Source organism: Balaenoptera physalus (genome assembly GCF_965194825.1).
Source record: "Balaenoptera physalus genome assembly, chromosome: 1".
Lineage (NCBI taxonomy): Eukaryota > Metazoa > Chordata > Mammalia > Artiodactyla > Balaenopteridae > Balaenoptera > Balaenoptera physalus.
This window is the reverse complement of record NC_138882.1, coordinates 181,031,232-181,049,588: the sequence shown is the minus strand read 5'-3', so window position 1 is coordinate 181,049,588 and position 18,357 is coordinate 181,031,232. Positions and strand designations below refer to the sequence as shown.

The following is an 18,357-nucleotide window of genomic DNA, read 5'->3' as shown; positions in this document are numbered from 1 at the left end:
TCATTGATGCATTCACCAAATATTTATTGATTCTTCGAAAAACAGGCTGCACCGGGGCTTGTTCTTAAGTTCCAATTTTCACCCTGTCAGATGGTTAAGCAACTGTAACATCACAAGGTACTCCTTCCATCGCTGCCTTGAATCCATAACGCCCAGAGCACCACCTCTCTCCATCTCCCCCAGGTCAGTTCCTTCTTCCTGTGTTTCTCGTGTATGCAGTCGTACCATCATTCTAAGATGTCTGTAAGGACTTATTGATTATTTCTCAGCATATGATTACTGAAAATGCGAAGGGACCGATTTCACTAGCCCAGAAACATACTTTGCCCCCATGATGAAAGGAAATTCAGGTTTAAGTCAAATTTGTTTCCACCTATTAGCCTGAACAAAATGGACACCAGAGGGCGCCTCAGGACCACTCTTCTCAACAAACACGTTGCTCTCTTCCCCATCCACCCACGCTGTGCTTTAAGACCTGGTCTCCCCGTGATTCTTCACCGAGGATTTGAGTCAAGTCACAGCAACAAAGCACGCACATCTGCCCCTCTCGTTCTGTGTGTTTGTTTGTTTGTGTTTGTTTTGCTAGCACAGAACTTCTTCACCTTTTAAAATTTGTGATGATCATCCTTTTGATGGCTTCAGGCTCTTTCCTGCCCTCAAAGTCCTGAAAGTTGCACACGTGCCATGAAATGGACAAAGGGAGTGGATGTTTATTACCTGGCCGCTGTGAGTGTTGCCTGTGCAATGCTTTTTTACATGCTTTATCTCATTAAATAGGCTCATCCCAATACCGGAAGATTTTATCAGCATGTTATAGATAGAGGAGATATCATATCTCTATTTAGGAGTAGAATCTGCTGAAGTTCATTGCTTCCCAGATAGGCTGCATTCCATTTGATGGGAATCCTTTGGTGCTTTCAATTGGCTCCAGAGTTGGCCCTAGGGTGTTGGAATGTTGAAACCTTTCCTCTTCCCCTCCCTGTATCAGGAGCCTGACCTGGCCTGGGCATCCTCACAGCTGACCTTCCCTGGGCACCCTAGGCTGTCCAAGATGACAACCAGAGGGGTAGAGTGTCAGTGACTGATACTCACTCGTGAAGAAACGAAGGCACACTGGCATGGGAGTGAGGACACCCCTTCAGGTAGAACTTTCCCTCTCTGAGCCCCGGATGCCCATCTGTCAAGGGAGGGCTTCGAAAAAGGTGATTTGAGAGCTTCTTTTCACTTTGAGCCAGTCTTCTGATGGGAGGGATTAGAAGCCTGATGACATGGTGGGGACAATATTTTTAGGTTGGTATTTTGTGTGCTTCTCACATTATGCCATATGGCCAGAAACCTTCCTTCTAGAGATTGCCATTATTATCTTGGATAAGATGGTGAAATGTTAGAAAAAGAGAATCACAAAAACTCACTGTAATGGGAAATTAAAAGGACAGAATGTCAGAACTGTGCACAGGGGCCACCCATGTCAGACCCACGCTGTGTCCCAGTGCTTAGCACATTGTTGGCACGGGGTGGGTGCTCAAAAAAACGAATGAATGAATGAAAAGTGTAGACTAATTAAGCCCTACAATGATAGAATCTGAGGATCAGTATTAGAATTATGGGAAAATATCATTCACATATTCAGAAGAGGGAACTGAGATCCCAGGGGGTGGGTTATAGAATCTTCTGGGTGCTAAAGGGCCCCCAGGCATGGCTCTTCCTCGTCTGGGAGCTCTCGGGGAGGGATGGGTTTGCAGGAAAGGAATTTTCCAGAGGCAGGGACTTTGGTGCCAACGTTCCGGAGGGCTGGGGCTCCAACAGCTGGAGGGCAGGGGGCCGCAGGGAAGAAGCGGAGCACAGCCTTAGCAGGGTGGGGTAGGTCCGGTGCACAGCTTGTTGGGGTAATGGGCATATGTGCGGTTGTAGGTGCCCAGGTTGTCGCGAAAGCAGAGAGCAGCCCTCTTGTCACACTCGCAGGTCTGTTGTTGGCAGGCGGTTCTGCCGGCTGGATGGGATGAGGTGAGTCAGGGCCTGGGCGCCTCGGTCCTGCCACTCTCAGACATGCAGGGGACTGCTCTGGGGTCCCTGTTCTCAGCCCCATTCTGCTGGAAGCCCATTCTTATGGGGGATGTTCCAGGGATGGGTGAGAGAAAGGGCAGAGTACTGGAGGGCCTGCTGGGGCCCAGGATGCTGGGAAGCCTGGGAGTTTGTTCTCCTGTTCTTTCCCAAGCCCACTCCACTGCCCTTAGCCCTTTCCCCCATGGGGAGACCATCTGGTTCACTAACTGTCGTCCGCCTCAGCCCAGGGAGAGTGCATTTCCAGGCAACTCCTTCTCCCATGTAATGCGTTACTGATAGTGAGGCAGCCATCAACCAGAGAGGAAAGCTGGGAAGTTTACAGCAGCTCAACCCCAGATGGTGTGCCCCAGAGGGACTGAAACTGAGGCCTGCTCGGCCGTGCCTTTCTCCCTCAGAGCGGACGGAGCCTATTTTCCTAGCATTAGCTTTAGGGCTCCCCCTCCACACGTGGCCACACCCTGCCTGGGGAGCAGAGCTGGCGTCAGCTCTGCAGGCACCAGGGGCCCCAAAGCCTCCTCTTCCCTCCACTGCCTCTGTCTGCCCTGAGTGGCTCTGGCTCCTTTTTGTCCCCACGGAGACATCCCCCAGCTCAGAAATGTCCAGGTTCCTCACTGTCCTTCGCAAAGGTCAGCCTCATTTCCCATCCGGGTTCTGCTGTCACCTGCTCTTTCAGCAGAAATCAGAGTTGGAAGGGACTTAACAGCCACGTCAGCTCCTTTGTGGGGTTCTTACCAGAAGCTGGACTAAGCCAGGGAAGTGAGTGATTGTCTCCATTTTATAGATGAGTAAGTAGAGGCTTTTGAGGGGTTATGTCACTTGCCCAAAGTCATACAGTAGGTAGGTGACTCCCTGACCCTGTGTCCCTCTTCACCTAACCCCTCCCCTCACTCATCCTCTTAGTGCCGTCCCTAACAGGTGGCTTCCTAGCCTTGCCTGAACCCCCGGGGATGGGGCGCTTACTACCTGTCAAAGCTGCCTTACTGGGAACAGGAACCTCTGAGCCGAATCTGCCTCCCGTGGTTCTGGTCCTTGTTCTGCCCCTCCCCCAGGGCAGACCTTAGAGATCTGAGCTGAGTCTTCTTTGACCCTCCTAGACCCTCCTGCTGTGCCCCACCCTGGGCCTGCCCTCCTTCCAGGCTGCTCCTGGCTTTGCAGCAGGAAGAAGGTTTGGTTCTCTGATCTGAGCTCCCTCCACGGGGCTGGGCTGCGTGGAGCCCTCCGCACTCTGACTCGGGGCAGGCTGCTTCCCCAGGCCGGGGACCAGAGGAAAGCTAATTGGTCCAAGTGGGCACTGGGCCTGGCAAAGATGAGCACCGGTGCAGTCAGCCTTTGGGAGCAGGGTCTGCTGTCCCAAATCCAAGCTCCAGCTCTCCCTGTCTGGGGCTCTGCCCTCAAGGCTCTGTCCTGGGAACCTTGCCTCTAGCTGCCACCCAGGCCCTGGGGAGGGCTGTGTGGGTACAGCTGCTCTGGGGCCCGGCTCAGCTCTACCCACTTTGCTCCTCTCCCCAGAGGCTGGAGCTGGGAGGGCTCTGGCTGGGGAAAGTGCCTGGGGTCAGGGCAGGAGCTGATGGGTCACGTGCTCTCTAGACTGGGTGCCGCAGGAGCATCTGGGTAGATGGACAGGTCTCTCCCCACTTCCGTGATGATGGAAGATCCCACCCCCCGCCCCAGCCCAGGTGACCAGGCTCAAGGGTCTCCAACAGGAGAGGGTTCCTAGCTGAAGCTCTCCCCCATCCTGGTGTCTGGGCGAGTCTAGGGCTGCTCACTTACCACAGAAGATGCTGGGTCTGCTGGCAGAGAAAAGATACCTTTCCAATTTGGGTTCACAGCCCAGCTTTTCCAGACTCCCGTAGCAGCAGTCATGGGCGTGGCAGCACCTGTAAGGGTCACGGTTGGCTTGGAGGGGCCTGTGAGCCAGGCTGGGCAGGACCAGGAGCTGCCTGGGGGGCTCAGTGCCCAAAGGGGCTCAAAGTGGAGGTCGGCCCCAACTTTCTAGGTGCCCCCAGCCCCTCCCTCCTCCCAGGATGCTTCCCCCAGCTCCTCCACCCTCCAGGATGCCCCCCCAGCCTCTCCATCCTCCAGCGAGGTGGTCCACCTGCTGGGCCGCCTGCTCACCGGTCTGTCTGGTCCACTGGCCGGTGCGAGCCGCCGACACCACAGTAGCAGCCATAGTCATTGTACTGCAGCGCAGGCTTCCCCTTCATTCTCTCAATCATCACCCCGAACTGGACCAGGTTCCCGACAGTGAGGGCCACTGCTGGGAGGGAGGGTGGAGGAGGTCAGATCCCTCAGGGCCCCACCGTCTGCAGGCAGCTGCCCCTGATGTGCCCCCAAATCTGAGTCCAGACATCTGATTGTCTAGGTAACCTCACCTCCCTAAGCACCTCATTCCCAATAATAACAATGCTAAGCAGTAATAATATCCCCATGACATCATCGCACCTTGATCCCCTAGTCCTCACCCGCGTCGTGTCAGCACACGTGACCCCCATCCTGCTCTCCTTCCACCATCTCCCAGAATACACCCCCACTCATCCTCCCGGGTCCCAACCCTTCCTGATCACCTCCCCAGGTGTCAGCCCCATCCCCGCAGGAACTCTGTCCCTGTCAAGTCCCATCAGATGTCACTGGATAAGCTTCCTAACCACCTGGACTTCCCCAAATTCCTCTAGGTCCTGATGATGCAGCAATGGGGGGCTGCTGACCGGGGCAGGTTAGAGCCCAAAATGGAAACTTAGGTGGGGGATGGAGCGTGGGTGGCAGGAGCTCGTGTGCTGTCTGGGATCCCTGCCAGCCCCTCTCCCCCGCCCCACCGGGCCATCCAGGCTGCAGTCTTCCCCTCTCCCCCACTCCACTGACGAGCGATGGCTCAGGAAGAACTGGCCTCCTCAGGATGTCCAATCACACCCTCCTCAGGGCCCAGCTCAGGGGCCTCCAGGGAGTTGGGGATTCCTAGCTGGGGCAGGGGAGGGGTAAAGGCAGGAAGGTTACTTACCCATGAGGCAAAGTAAGGTCTGAAGAGGGGGAAGCTTCATTCTGGGGGGAGGGGAGGGGTGCAGGGAGTAGAGAAGCTGGGCTGCAGGAGAAGGAAGTCAGCAGGGGTGCCTCTGATCTCAAGGCGTCTCCGCATTAGTTAAATACCCGGGTCCTGTCCACTCCCCATCATTAACCCCTGAATGCCCAGTGACGTAATGATACTTCCTGGTCTGACACTGTGGCCAAGTCTCCAGGGGAGGGTCCAGCCTGGGGCCTGTGGGCTCTGCTTCCAGGCAGTTTGGGGAAGGTGGGGTCGATCTGTGGGCTTTCTTCTCACCGCCCTTCCCCTCCCCTCCCCCTTTCCCCAAATCACCGTGCTTGGTCCCACCGAGGAGCTATATGTCTGGGCTGTGCTAGGTGCTCTTCATTCTTGGTGTCTTTTTCTCATTCCCATTTTACTGATGCAGACTAGAGAGGCTGAGAAACTTCAGTGCTCAGCTCCCTTCGCCAGGGAGCACCAAGGGCAAGTCTGTCCTGTTTCCGTGATGCTAGCTACTTCAGCATGGCCCCGACTCCCCTCCCTGCCCCTCAACCAGCCCCTGTGTTACCCAGATGGAGAGTGGTGATGGCAACTTGACTACATAGCAGGGGGCCATTTGTCCAAGAACGTAGAATCCAAAGGCTGGGCGCTCAGCCAGCTGGGCTTAGGGGTTTTTCTTTACTGTTCTTTCCTGGGCAGGCTCCTGCTTGTTTGACAGGTAGCGAAAATACTCCCAGCTAAGAATTCTGTCTCCCCAAACCCTTGAGCAGTGGTGGAGCGTGGCTGCCATAGAAACAGGCTCCATCTGACTCAGCTGGAAAACCCACATTCCAGCATGAGCTGGAAACTTCCATCCTTTTGATGTCATCTTAGGGCCTGGGTCGGGGAGACAGTAGCCTCCTGGTCCAACTTGGCCCCCAGAGAGAGCTGCTGTCCCCATCGTCGGGTCAGAACATTGAGGTCGGACTTCAAAGCTTGGCTGGATGTTCGTGGGATGGAGGAGAGGAACCAGCTCTGTCGTGATCAGAAATGTTGAGGTCCCACAAAATGCAAGACCCATTTATGATAAAAACCCTCCAGAAAGCACGCATAGAGGGAACTTACCTCAACATAATAAAGGCCAGATATGACAAACCCACAGCCAACATCGTTCTCAATGGTGAAAAACTGAAACCATTTCCACTAAGATCAGGAACAAGACAAGGTTGTCCACTCTCACCACTATTATTCAACGTAGTTTTGGAAGTGTTAGCCACAGCAATCAGAGAAGAAAAAGAAATAAAAAGAATCCAAATCGGAAAAGAAGAAGTAAAGCTGTCACTGTTTGCAGATGACATGATACTATACATAGAGAATCCTAAAGATGCTACCAGAAAACTACTAGAGCTAATCAATGAATTTGGTAAAGTAGCAGGATACAAAATTAATGCACAGAAATTGCTTGCATTCCTATACACTAATGATGAAAAATCTGAAAGGGAAATTAAGGAAACACTCCCATTTACCATTGCAACAGAAAGAATAAAATATCTAGGAATAAACCTACCTAAGGAGACAAAAGACCTGTATGCAAAAAACTATAAGACACTGATGAAAGAAATCAAAGATGATACAAACAGATGGAGAGGTATACCATGTTCTTGAATTGGAAGAATCAACATTGTGGAAATGACTATACTACCCAAAGCAGGATAATCTGTCTATTGGTGTAAGTGAGGTGTTAAAGTCTCTCTCTATTATTGTGTTACTGTCGATTTCTCCTTTTATGGCTGTTAGCATTTACCTTATGTATTGAGGTGCTCCTATGGTGGGTGCATAAATATTTATAATTGTTATGTTTTCTTCTTGGATTGATCCCTTGATCATTATACAGTGTCTTTCCTTGTCTCTTGTAACATTCTTTATTTTAAAGTCTATTTTATCTGATATGAGTATTGCTACTCCAGCTTTCTTTTGATTTCCATTTGCATGGAATATCTTTTTCCATCCCCTCACTTTCAGTCTGTATGTGTCCCTAGGTCTGAAGTGGGTCTCTTGTAGACAGCATATATAAGGGTCTTGTTTTTGTATCCATTCAGCCAGTCTGTGTCTTTTGGTTGGAGCATTTAATCCATTTACATTCAAGGTGGTTATTGATATGTATATTCCTATTACCATTTTCTTGATCGATTTGGGTTTGTTTTTGTGGGTCTTTTTCTTCTCTTGTGTTTCCCACTTAGAGAAGTTCCTTTAGCATTTGTTGTAAAGCTGGTTTGGTGGTGCTGAATTCTCGTAGCTTTGTAAAGCTTTTGATTTCTCCATCGAATCTGAATGAGATCCTTGCTGGGTAGAGTAATCTTGGTTGTAGGTTTTTCCTTTTCATCACTTTAAATATGTCCTGCCACTCCCTTTTGGCTTGCAGAGTTTCTGCTGAAAGATCAGCTGTTAGCCTTCTGGGGATTCCCTTGTATTTTATTTGTTGTTTTTCCCTTGCTGCTTTTAATATTTTTTCTGTGTATTTAATTTTTGATAGTTTGATTAATACGTGTCTTGGCGTGTTTCTCTTAGGATTTATCCTATATGGGACTCTCTGCACTTCCTGGACTTGATTGACTATTTCCTTTCCCATGTTAGGGAAGTTTTTGACTATAATCTCTGCAAATATTTTCTCAGACACTTTCTTTTCTCTTCTTCTTCTGGGACCCCTATAATTTGAATGTTGGTGCGTTTAATGTTGTCCCAGAGGTCTCTGAGACTGTCCTCAATTCTTTTATTTATTTATTTATTTATTTATTTATTTATTTATGGCTGTGTTGGGTCTTTGTTTCTGTGCGAGGGCTTTCTCTAGTTGCGGCAAGTGGGGGCCACTCTTCATCGCGGTGTGCAGGTCTCTCACTATCGTGGCCTCTCTTGTTGCGGAGCAGAGGCTCCAGACACACAGGCTCAGTAGCTGTGGCTCACGGGCCTAGTTGCTCCGCGGCACACGGGATCCTCCCAGACCAGGGCTCGAACCCATGTCCCCTGCATTGGCAGGCAGATTCTCAACCACTGCGCCACCATGGAAGCCCAATTCTTTTCATTCTTTTTTCTTAATTCTGCTCCCTGGCAGTTATTTCTACCACTTTCTCTTCCAGCTCACTTATCCGTTTTTCTGCCTCAGTTATTCTGCTATTGATTCCTTCTAGAGTATTTTTAATTTCAGTTATTGTGTTGTTCATCACTGTTTATTTGCTCTTTAGTTCTTCTAGATCCTTGTTGAATGTTTCTTTTATTTTCTCCATTCTGTTTCCGAGATTTTGGATCATCTTTACTATCATTACTCAGAATTCTTTTTCAGGTAGGTTGCCTATTTCATGTTCATTTATTTGGTCTTGTAGGTTTTTACCTTGCTCCTTTATCTGTAACATATTTTTTTGTTGTTTCTTTTCTTTTTTTTTGATGGGTGCAGCTGTATTCCTGTCTTACTGGTTGTTTGGCCTGAGGCGTCCAGCACTGGAGTTCGCAGGCCGTTGGATAGAGCTGGGTCTTGGTGCTGAGATGAGGACGTCTGGGAGGCCTCATTCTGATTAATATTCCCTGGGGTCTGAGGTTCTCTGTTAGTCCAGTGGTTTGGACTTGGAGCTCCCACCACAGGAGCTTGGGCCTGACCTCTGGCCTGGGGACCAAGATCCCACGAGCCATGTGGCATGGCAAAAAAAAAAAAAAAAAAAAAAGAGCAATACAATAACAAAGAATAAAAAACAAAATAAAATTAGAAAGATAAAAATGTAATTGAAACAACTGCAATAAGGTAAAATAAAACCACAACAGAAAAAAAAAAAAAAAAAAGCCTTGGCCATGGGGGGTGGAGTTTAGGCAGGGGTGGAACTTAGGCAGGGGTGGGGTTTAGGGTGGGGCGGGACCTAGGCTGGTGGGGGGGGTGACATTCAGGCGTGGGGCGGGGCCCTGCTTAGGACCTGTGTGGAAGGGGAGGGGCCGCACCTCCAAAGCAGGGCCTCCGGAGTGTGACGTTCCGGAGTTGGGAGCTAAGGCCCTGGGAGAGGGGGTGTGGGTGGAGTTTAGGCTCAGCGAGTTGGAGGCGGTCTCCCAGTGTAGAGGTGGGCCCTGGGTGGGTGGGGGTGTAGGGGCGGGGCTTGGGCTCTGCACGGCAGGAGGGAGGCTCTCAGGGCAGAGGATTAGGTCCCAACAGGCTCCCCGGTGCCCAAGTGCACAGGGAAAGCGCTGGCCACCTTCCCTTCCGTTCCTCCACCCGCCCCACCCCCGCACGGTCCCCCCCAGGGTCTCCCCGTCCCCGCTGGACCCCTAACCGTGGGTGGGTCCCGCTGGGTGTAGGAACTCCTCCCCTCCCCCAGCCGCCCCTCAGGGGTGCCGATCCTGGAGGTCCAGCCTTTACTTTTGCTCCCCCTTCCCTCCCTCCCACTCCCTCAGGACCCGCGCGGCTGGAGGGGGACTTGGTGGGCAGAGGATCAAGCCCGGGATCTCATCAGGCTCCCTGGGGCCCAAGTGGGCAGGGGAAACCTGGCCACGCTCCCTTTTGATCCTCTGCCCTCCCAGTTTCCCACTTCGGGCCCGAGATGCCTTCCCCTCCCCCCACCGCCCCTGAGGGGCGCCAGTCCTCTCCTGCCTCCACTTCTCCTCCCCCCTCCCTCCCCACCACGCTCACATCCTACCAGGTCGCTGGGGGTTCCTCCTGACCCCTTCGGTGTCCGTGGTCCCCCACCGGTGCCTGGTAGGTGCCCTAGCTGTGCAGAGATGCGAACTCCACGTCCTCCTAGTCTGCCATCTTGACTCCGCCCTGAGCTCTTCTAGTGCATGAGTCATCCAGTTTCCTTTCACCAAATTCCTTTTTGGCTTTGGTTAACCAGAGTAGGTTTCTGTAACAGTTCAATGTGCTTGCAAACAAAAGCCTTTATTTCATCTAGAAATTGGCACCAGAAAGAAGGTTGTAAGCAATAGGCCCTGGGATAGGTTAATGGGCACAGACGGGGCCATGATTTTCGCACGCCGGCTGCCCATGGTACCCATAGTCATTAAACAGCCACCTGCTCACAAGGGCAAAGCTTGGCGTGCTGGGTGCTTGCTGACATACAGCAATTTAAGAGGGATGAGGAATAGAAAGACCTCATGATGGGATGATTGTTTTGACAGCATTTGGTTAATTAAAGAGGGAGATATTTATCATACACAGAACCACGCAACATATTATATGTCAGATTTGTTTATTTCTTCCGTTCTCCCCTAATAGAATGTGAGTTCCTTGAGGGCAGACACTTTGTCTTGAACACTGTTCTTCCTCTAGTGCCTAGAACAATGCCTGGCACAAGGTAGGCACTTAAGTGAGCAAATGCATGCGTGACTAAACAGCAAGCTCTAGTTTAGAATTTCTAGAGTAAGAAATAGAAGCGTTAATCCCAGAAAGACTCGAAAGAATTTGCTAATTCGTATTATAAAAAAATCTGGAGAGAAATTGTGAGAAAAGATGTTGAGGCTCCTCCACCAAGAGTAGAATGTTGTGTCAGGTTGAACTTATTACTATGGATGCCCTAGCCCAAGGTTCTGTAATTCACTGTGCTAATCTGGGCAGCTCTGTGAGTCTAATGTCGCCTGGGTTGGCGAATTCATATGCTGGTTCATGGCATGTGGAAAGTCAGAGCTCATTGTCTTAACATGGAGTATCAACCAGAAAACCACAGAAGGCTGCAAATAAGAAAAGAGTTTATTTGGGGTCTTAAGAACTGCAAGTTAGGGCTTCCCTGGTGGCGCAGTGGTTAAGAATCCTCCGGCCAATGCAGGGGACACGGGTTCAAGCCCTGGTCTGGGAAGATCCCACATGCCGCGGAGCAACTAAGGCCGTGGGCCACAACTACTGAGCCTCCGCTCTAGAGCCCGCAAGCCACAACTACTGAACCTTCGTGCCACAACTACTAAAGCCCGTGCGCCTAGAGCCTGTGCTCTGCAACGAGAGAAGCCACTGCAATGAGAAGCCCGCACACCGCAGCAAAGAGTAGCCCCACCTCGCTGCAACTAGAGAAAGCTCGCACACAGCAACAAAGACCCAACGCAGCCAAAAGTAAACTAAAAAAAACAAAAGAATAGAATTGCAAGTCAGGAGACACAGATTCCGGTAAAATGGAAAGAGTGTTCTGGGGAAGAGAAAGAGTCAGGGGCTTATAAAGGCAAAAGCCATGAAGCTGTACTCTGATACAAGAAAGGAAATATTTGTCCTTAAGGGATGGCTATCGTGGGTTGTTTTAGGGTAAGGTCCAATCAGTATCTTGAGTTTTTGCCAGATGTTCTGGATGCCTCTGTTAGGATAATAAGCAGTCAAAAGGTCAGATTCCATCCAGGCTGAGATGTACCTAGGTCATCCTTCCTCAATGGCCTCCCTCCCTGTTCCATTTTAGAGAGCTCTCTTACCAGTACCAACTCCATTTTGATTTTCCTTTCACAAGAGAGAGGAATGAAACAGGTGAAATTATTTCAGTGGGGTTGAGGGATGCCCAGGGTGGCACAGCCAGGAGGCAGCAGGCAATCATCAGGAGCAAAATGAGTGGGGGTCACCCTGGCAATAGTTGGTGGGTGAGGTGGTGAGATCTCAGAGCATGGGCACATCTACTTTGGAGTCACCAGAAATGAAATGGGCTGGTATCCCACTCAGATCATGTTTGATTTGAGTAGTTGACACACCCGAATGACAGGATACTGAATATACAGCATCTCAACTTCAGTGAAGTTCCTTAGGGTCCAGGAGCCTGTCAGGATATCCCTTCTAAATTAGAAGGAGACTCAGACTGGCATAGACTTCCATCAGGTACAGCTGTCATTCATCCTGGGACTTCCTATTATTATCTTTGTGAGTTTGATGCACTGTTTTTTGGGCTTTACGTCTTCACCTTAACTTACATTCTTATTTTGTTGGCATGCATCCTCAGATAATTTTCTAGGAAAAAGAAGCAACTTCTAAATCCTTCCATGTCCCCAAATATCATGGTTACCTCACAGTTTCTCTGGATGTAGAACTCTATCCCAGCAGTTGGCAATTATGGCCCATGGACCAAATCCAGCCCTTTGCCAAATTCTTATTCCTTTGTAGATAACCTGTTTATTTCCCCCTCTTTCTCAGAAGCTATAAGATCCCTTGTTCATCTTTAGTGTTCTAAAATTTTACAGCGATGTGGCTAGGCATGAGTGTTTTCCCCATCTGATTTTCTAAGCACTCAAGTGAGGTCATTCAATCTGAGGACTGTTATTCTTCAGCTCTGGGGGATCCTCATGTTTCTTTGAGAATTCCTTTTGCTCTGTTTTATCTTTTTGGATTTCCTGTAAGATGATTGTTAGACTTCTTGGATTGATTCTCTGAGTCTCTTTTCTGTTTTATTTTTTTCTTTTATAGTCTTTTGGTTCTACTTTCTAAGACTTACTTTGACTTTTTCTTCCAACCCTTCTTTGATTTTAAAAATTCCAGCAATCATATCTTTTTTTAAAACTTCTTTCTTGTTTTCCACTTACTGTTTTAACATAACTTTCTGGTGCTTTATGAATGCATTATTTTCTTGCATCTTTCTGAGGGTAACAATTAGAGATTTAAAAAATATATCTTCTGTTCTCTGAATTATCTCTATTTCTACTGGGTCATCCCCCTCACCTTGTTTATGTTGGCCTCCTTCATTTTGTAATGTTTCTTTACATTTCTGGTGGTCCTTGATGGTCTGCTGATATTTATAAACAAGACAATAAACATCTCCATGCATGTGGGTGGGGCCTGTCATCCAGTGCTTTCAGATGGATGGGCAGGGAGCCGCCTTTATGGCATCACGGGGAGCTCTTTTATTTTGGGCATGAAAGGCCACATTAGTTACCCTAATTATTCTTAGACAACTTTTTGAAATAGAAGTCCTCTGATTTTTTTTTTTTTGCTAGGAGTGTAGTGGGGACTGGGGGTGGGGAGATGGGATGCCCAACCACTAGACATTCTATGTGTGTGTATGTGTTTATGTGAGTGCATGTGTGTGTGTGTGTGTGTGTGTGTGTGTGTGTGTGTGGTGGGGAAGGTTTGTTTTAACCTCTCCTCTCCATTTTGTTGGTAATAACCACTTTTTACTTCGAAAACCATCTCTCCCCTCCATTCTATGTGATCATGTACAATTATTCATCATGGTGCCCTGCATTTTCCACCACTAGGGTAGACTTGTGACCCAAGATGTCCAAGCACAGGTTGTTTCTCCTGGCTACAGGGGTATTTCCAGGAATAGGCACCTAAAATGGACCAATCAGAATCTTTCCTTAGATTTGATTTATGGGTCTCCCCTTTCTCTGGGGCCTTGAGCTATAAAGACCATGCAAGCCTGGAGCTGTCGGTGACCATGTTTCTTGACTACATGGGAGAAGCTTCCTATAGAATGAAGCCACTGTGCTGGTGGAGGCAGGCAGAGAGATAGACAGAGAGACAGAGAGAGATGTTGAGATTCTTGGATCTAACATCGTTTGATTTCTACTCTGAACCTTCAAGTTAGGTAGACCAACAGATTCTCTTTGTGACTTAGGCTAGTTTGACTTGGGTTCTGTCATTTGAAACTGAGAAGGATCAAGACTAACCCAGAAGGTTTCTATGGGTAGCAGAAATCTGGTCCTACTTGTACTCAGGAGACCCCAGGATGGGTATCTGGGTGGTACATGGAGGTGAGGCTGAACACCAGGTGCAGAGGTTGGAAACCTCAACAAAGATCCATGGGCTCAACCATGGCTTGGAAAGAGAATAGCCTCAGCTTTTCAAATGGGCCAGGTGACCACCAGGAAGTGCAGCCATGGTGTACCAAGACCCTTTCCCAAGTGTCCTGGGCTGGGTAAATCCTGAAGACTATGGTACAACTTCAAGGGAGGGGGAAGAGATTCCTCCAAAACATGACTTAAATTGCCCACCAACCTGGGTCAGGTGAACTAAATTGACTTGATTTGAAAAGTTAAAGCATTGTGACATTTCACGTACTTGAGTGTCATGGAAGAGATCGTACTGATGACTCCCCCTCTTCCTCCTTATTATCATCAGCCACCTATCACCATCCCCATCATCTCATCTCCCAAGTCTACGCTGCTCCGTGTTAAGTGACACCATGTGTGAAATACTAATAGCCAAGCTCAGGCCCATCCCTTTCGCATTGTTCCTCACCAAGGGTTAAAACAGGTTCAAGTCTTTTCCCACCCAGGGTCACCTTGTTATACTTTGATGTTAGACACAGAACATCTTCAGATCAAGATCTGAAATAATTTGTCCATCAAGTCCTTAGCTGCTGAGATAACAGAACAAAGGTGATCCGAGAACAGATGAAAGCAACTAAGTGTCTTCAAACATTAACAAAAGGCCAGAACTAGACAAGGAAAAAGAAATCTATCAGTGAGTTCGTCAACATGGCATAAGATCTGCAAGACAGTTTCAGAGTTCCGATATGAGGGAGTGGGTCCGATCAGGGAGGGCTACCCCACAGAACTAGGCTCTATGCCACGTCTAGAAGGAGTTGAATTAATTACTTAATTTATAATACAATGGCCTAAGGAGCAAAATAGTCGTGACCATTCATTATATAAATGTTGATTGAACATCTCTTATGAGTAAGGTTATGTCCTGGTCAAGAACAAACCAGATATGTAGCCCATCCTGCAGGTCTGTTGTCCCAAAGGGGAGATAAGCAGGTGAAGAAATAACTTTGATCCAGTAGAAAGAAATACGTGGCATAGGAGCCATAAACTTAGAGATAAAATTCTACAGTATTTGTGTTAAAATGTTTCAAAATGTTAAAAAAAATTGAGTCAGGTGAGATAAGATGTTCTTCTGCATCTGGGTTAATAAGAGACAGAATTTAAAGTTCACTACGAAAGCTACCTACATGGGAAGGGAAAAATATTATTTAATGACCTTCCTCCAAAACCCACATCTGATGTCTGTTAGGAACGTAAGAAATAAATAGGGACTAGAACTAGGGAAGCACAATACAGGTGGCATTTGATGCAAGCTGCTGTTTCCATATAGGTGAAGCTTCAGGTGACATTCTTAAGCAAATATGGGCAGGTTCATGGGGAAGGACTTAGCAAAAGTGTGGGCCAAGCAACTTCACCTTGACCTTGAACTAGGAGCCTGCCTTAGCACAGGTACCTGAGATAGCAGAGGTCTTTAGCAGATGCCGGAGGGCTGTGGGAGCTTCGGGCAGTGTGCACAGCTGAGGCAAGGATTCATGATGGGGGAACGAGGCTTCCTGTAGGCACGTCCTGCAGACACTGGGGGCAGAACGATGATCTGCTGCATTTCCTGTGTTTCTTCAGCCAGGTTTGCAGACCAGGACTTTAGCTTCAGCTAAATTCGTGTGTGTTTTTTCAGGATAGTGCTTCTCAACCTTAGTGTGCATATGAATCCCCTGGGGTTTTCTGAAAAGTCAGATTCTGATTCACTTAGTCTGAGTTGGACTTGACTTTGAGTACCCAGGTAGGTCCCATTCCAGACCTGCTGAATCAGGATCTGCATTTTAAAAAATTAATTATTTTTGAAATTGAAGTATAGTTGATTTACAATACTTTATGAGTTTCAGGTGTACAACATAGTGATTCAATATTTTTATAGATTATACTCCATTTAAGTTATTATAAAATATTGGCTATATTCCCTGTGCTGTACAATATATCCTTGTAGCTTATTTATTTTATGCATAGTAGTTTGTACCTGTCACGACTAGTAACCACAAGTTTGTTTTCTTTATCTGTGAGTCTGTTTCTTTTTTGTTATATTCACTAGTTTGTTTTATTTTTTAGATTCCACATATGAGTGATATCATACAGTATTTGTCTTTGTCTGACTTATTTCAGTTAGCATAATGCCCTCTAAGTCCATCCATGTTGCTGCAAATGGCAAAATTTTCATTCTTTCTTATGGCTGAGTAGTATACTCGTGTGTGTGTGTGTGTGTGTGTGTGTGTGTGTGTGTGTGTGTGTGTGTGTATCTCCATTGTGTGTATATATAGCTCCCATCTTCTTTATCCATTCCTCTGTTGATAGACACTTAGGTGGCTTCCATATCTTGGCTATTGTAAATAACGTTGCTATGAACATTGGGGTGTATGTATCTTTTTGAATTAGTGTTTTTGTTTTCTTCAGATTTATACCCAGGAGTGGGATTGCTGGATCATATGGTAGTTCTGTTTTTAGTTTTTTGAGGAACCTCCATACTGTTTTCCATAGTGGCCCTAAATGTAAGGCCGGAAACTAGAATCTGCATTTTAACAAGATTCCCTGGGAGATTTTCAGACACGTTACATTTTGAGCAGTGCTGCTCTAGAGCATGAAGGCTTTAGCTTTTAGCATTAAAGGCTTATGTGGTCGGTATAGATGGATCGCCCAAATTCCTTTCCCTTTACGTTGTTTTGCATGGCCTCAGAGCCAAGGCACTAAACTGTAGAGGACCGTTCTCAACCAAGGGTGATTTGGCCTCCAGGGGACATGTGGCAATGTCTGGAGAGGTATTTGGTTGTTGCAACTGGGAGGATGCTACTGGGATCCAGTTGGTACAGGCCAGGGATGCTGTTAAACAGCCTACAATGCCCAGGACAGACCCCACAACAGAGAACTACCCAGCCCCAAATGTCAATAGTGCTGAGGTTGAAAACCCTGCTGTAGAGGGATCAGCCTTGGATTTAGATGGCTTGTCCAATGTGGTCAATCCCACACAAAGTCTCAAGTTAGCTCTGAATTTATCAATGACAGAAGTCAGGCCATGGTCAAATTTTAGATCCACCCATGGAAAGGTGGTAGATTTTATAACAGAGAAAAAAAATTAAAAAGGAATGGATACTTTTACTATAAACATAACATGCCATCTACTTGTAGTAAGGTATAGAAGTGATACAACTAAATTATTGTCAACTTGAGGGTTAAGGCAATTAAAGTGGCCTGCATTTGTAATACTCTGTCTCTAGGAGTCCAATTGCTCAGGAGATTAAAAAAGGAGCCAGAGCTATTTGAGAAGTATGCCTCAGGGGTTTTGCTTGTTTGTTTTTTGTTTTTAGTCTGAACAGGAGCAGTAGAAGAAGGAAAACAAAATCAAGGAAGACTGCAGGTTAATTTAGGGGTGAGATTTCCTTAGAATAGCGGTTCTCAAAATGTGGTCGCTTCCAGCAGCACCAGCATCAGCTGGGAACTTGCTAGAAATGCACATTCTCAGGCCCCACCGCAGACCTTCTAAACCAGAAACTCTAGGGATAGGGCCCTGGAACTCTTTTTTACAAGCCCTCCAGGTAATCCTGACGCTCACTGCAGTTGGAGAACCACTGCCTTCAGAGAAAGGCTGAGATATTGGGAGACTGCCTAGAAACATGAAAGGAAAAAATGAGATCTTGTGTCCTCTAGCTGAGACTGAGCCAATGAAGAATTGGGGAGGATAAATTTTCAACCATAATTGCCTTGGATTTTAGCTTGCAAGGTAAAATAACCTTTTTAATCTAGTATGCTTTAATGTTGGTTCTTCGTATCTGAAGTGGCCAATGGAAGATTTTTACACAACTAGGTCGAGAATCCTGTCAGACAATTGTAAAATGATATTGATTTTAAGATGTATCTGAATTGCATTAAATCTGGATGCATTAAAGCGAGGGGCAAGTGTACATTTTAGAATAAATGAATTAGGGTAGTTTTCAGATTTTACTTTCTTCCTGGGAATTTGATAATGGTAGAGGATTCACATTCAAATGAGGGGCACTTTATGGTTGGAATTTGTTATTGCAGTATCTTTCTGATGTCATTTGTACTCACTGCAGAACCTCTAATAGGCTGTGCTGGACAATGAGGCTGAACGCGAAATGGAAAACAGAATGTGAAATGGATTTTCAGCTTTGGTTTTGGGGTGGTGTATCAGGATTAGGTTTCACTGTGAATGATTAAAACTCAAAATAATGGTGGCTTAAACAAGATGGAAGTTTACTTCTCTCTCACAGAAAAGAAGTTCGGAAGTAGGCAGTCTTGAGTGTAAAAGTGAGTCCACAATCATCAAGGACTGTTTAGCATCCTCTGTCTTGCTGCTCTGGTATTCTACGTGTAGTACCTCATGGTTAAATATGGTTGCTTGAGTGCCAGCCATTGTGCCCAAGTTCCATGTACAGGGTCCAGGGCCAAGCCTGGGGGAACTCTGATCAAGTCAAGGAAGAGGTCTGCAGTAGAGATGGAGGAGTGGCCAGTGAGATGAGGAAAAACCAGGAGAATGTGGTCCAAAAGGGAGGAGAGAGTTTGGGGAAAGAGGATGAAGGCCTCTGTTTCTGTTTAGG

General features: G+C 47.4%; 1 protein-coding gene across 17 annotated transcripts; it reads right to left on the bottom strand.

Annotated features, from left to right (window-relative positions):
• On the bottom strand, nucleotides 1-17,292 carry PLA2G2E (phospholipase A2 group IIE). Of its 17 annotated transcripts, none has more exons than XR_014260501.1 (6): nucleotides 9,730-17,292; nucleotides 5,060-5,140; nucleotides 4,180-4,321; nucleotides 3,835-3,941; nucleotides 603-1,990; nucleotides 1-279 (listed from the first exon to the last, which is right to left on the bottom strand). XR_014260501.1 is itself a non-coding variant. In XM_082449526.1 (6 exons), the coding sequence occupies exons 3-6, from the start codon at nucleotides 5,097-5,099 to the stop codon at nucleotides 1,848-1,850; spliced, it is 432 nt and encodes a 143-aa protein (XP_082305652.1). In that variant the 5' UTR covers nucleotides 5,100-5,140; nucleotides 6,185-6,301; nucleotides 9,730-9,829; the 3' UTR covers nucleotides 1-1,847. The 17 variants fall into 17 exon arrangements, 12 of the variants coding, with proteins under 12 accessions (XP_082305652.1, XP_082305655.1, XP_082305647.1 ...); XR_014260502.1 differs by having other exon boundaries at nucleotides 1-241; XR_014260503.1 differs by having other exon boundaries at nucleotides 1-83.
• Between the last annotated feature and the right edge of the window lie 1,065 nt (nucleotides 17,293-18,357).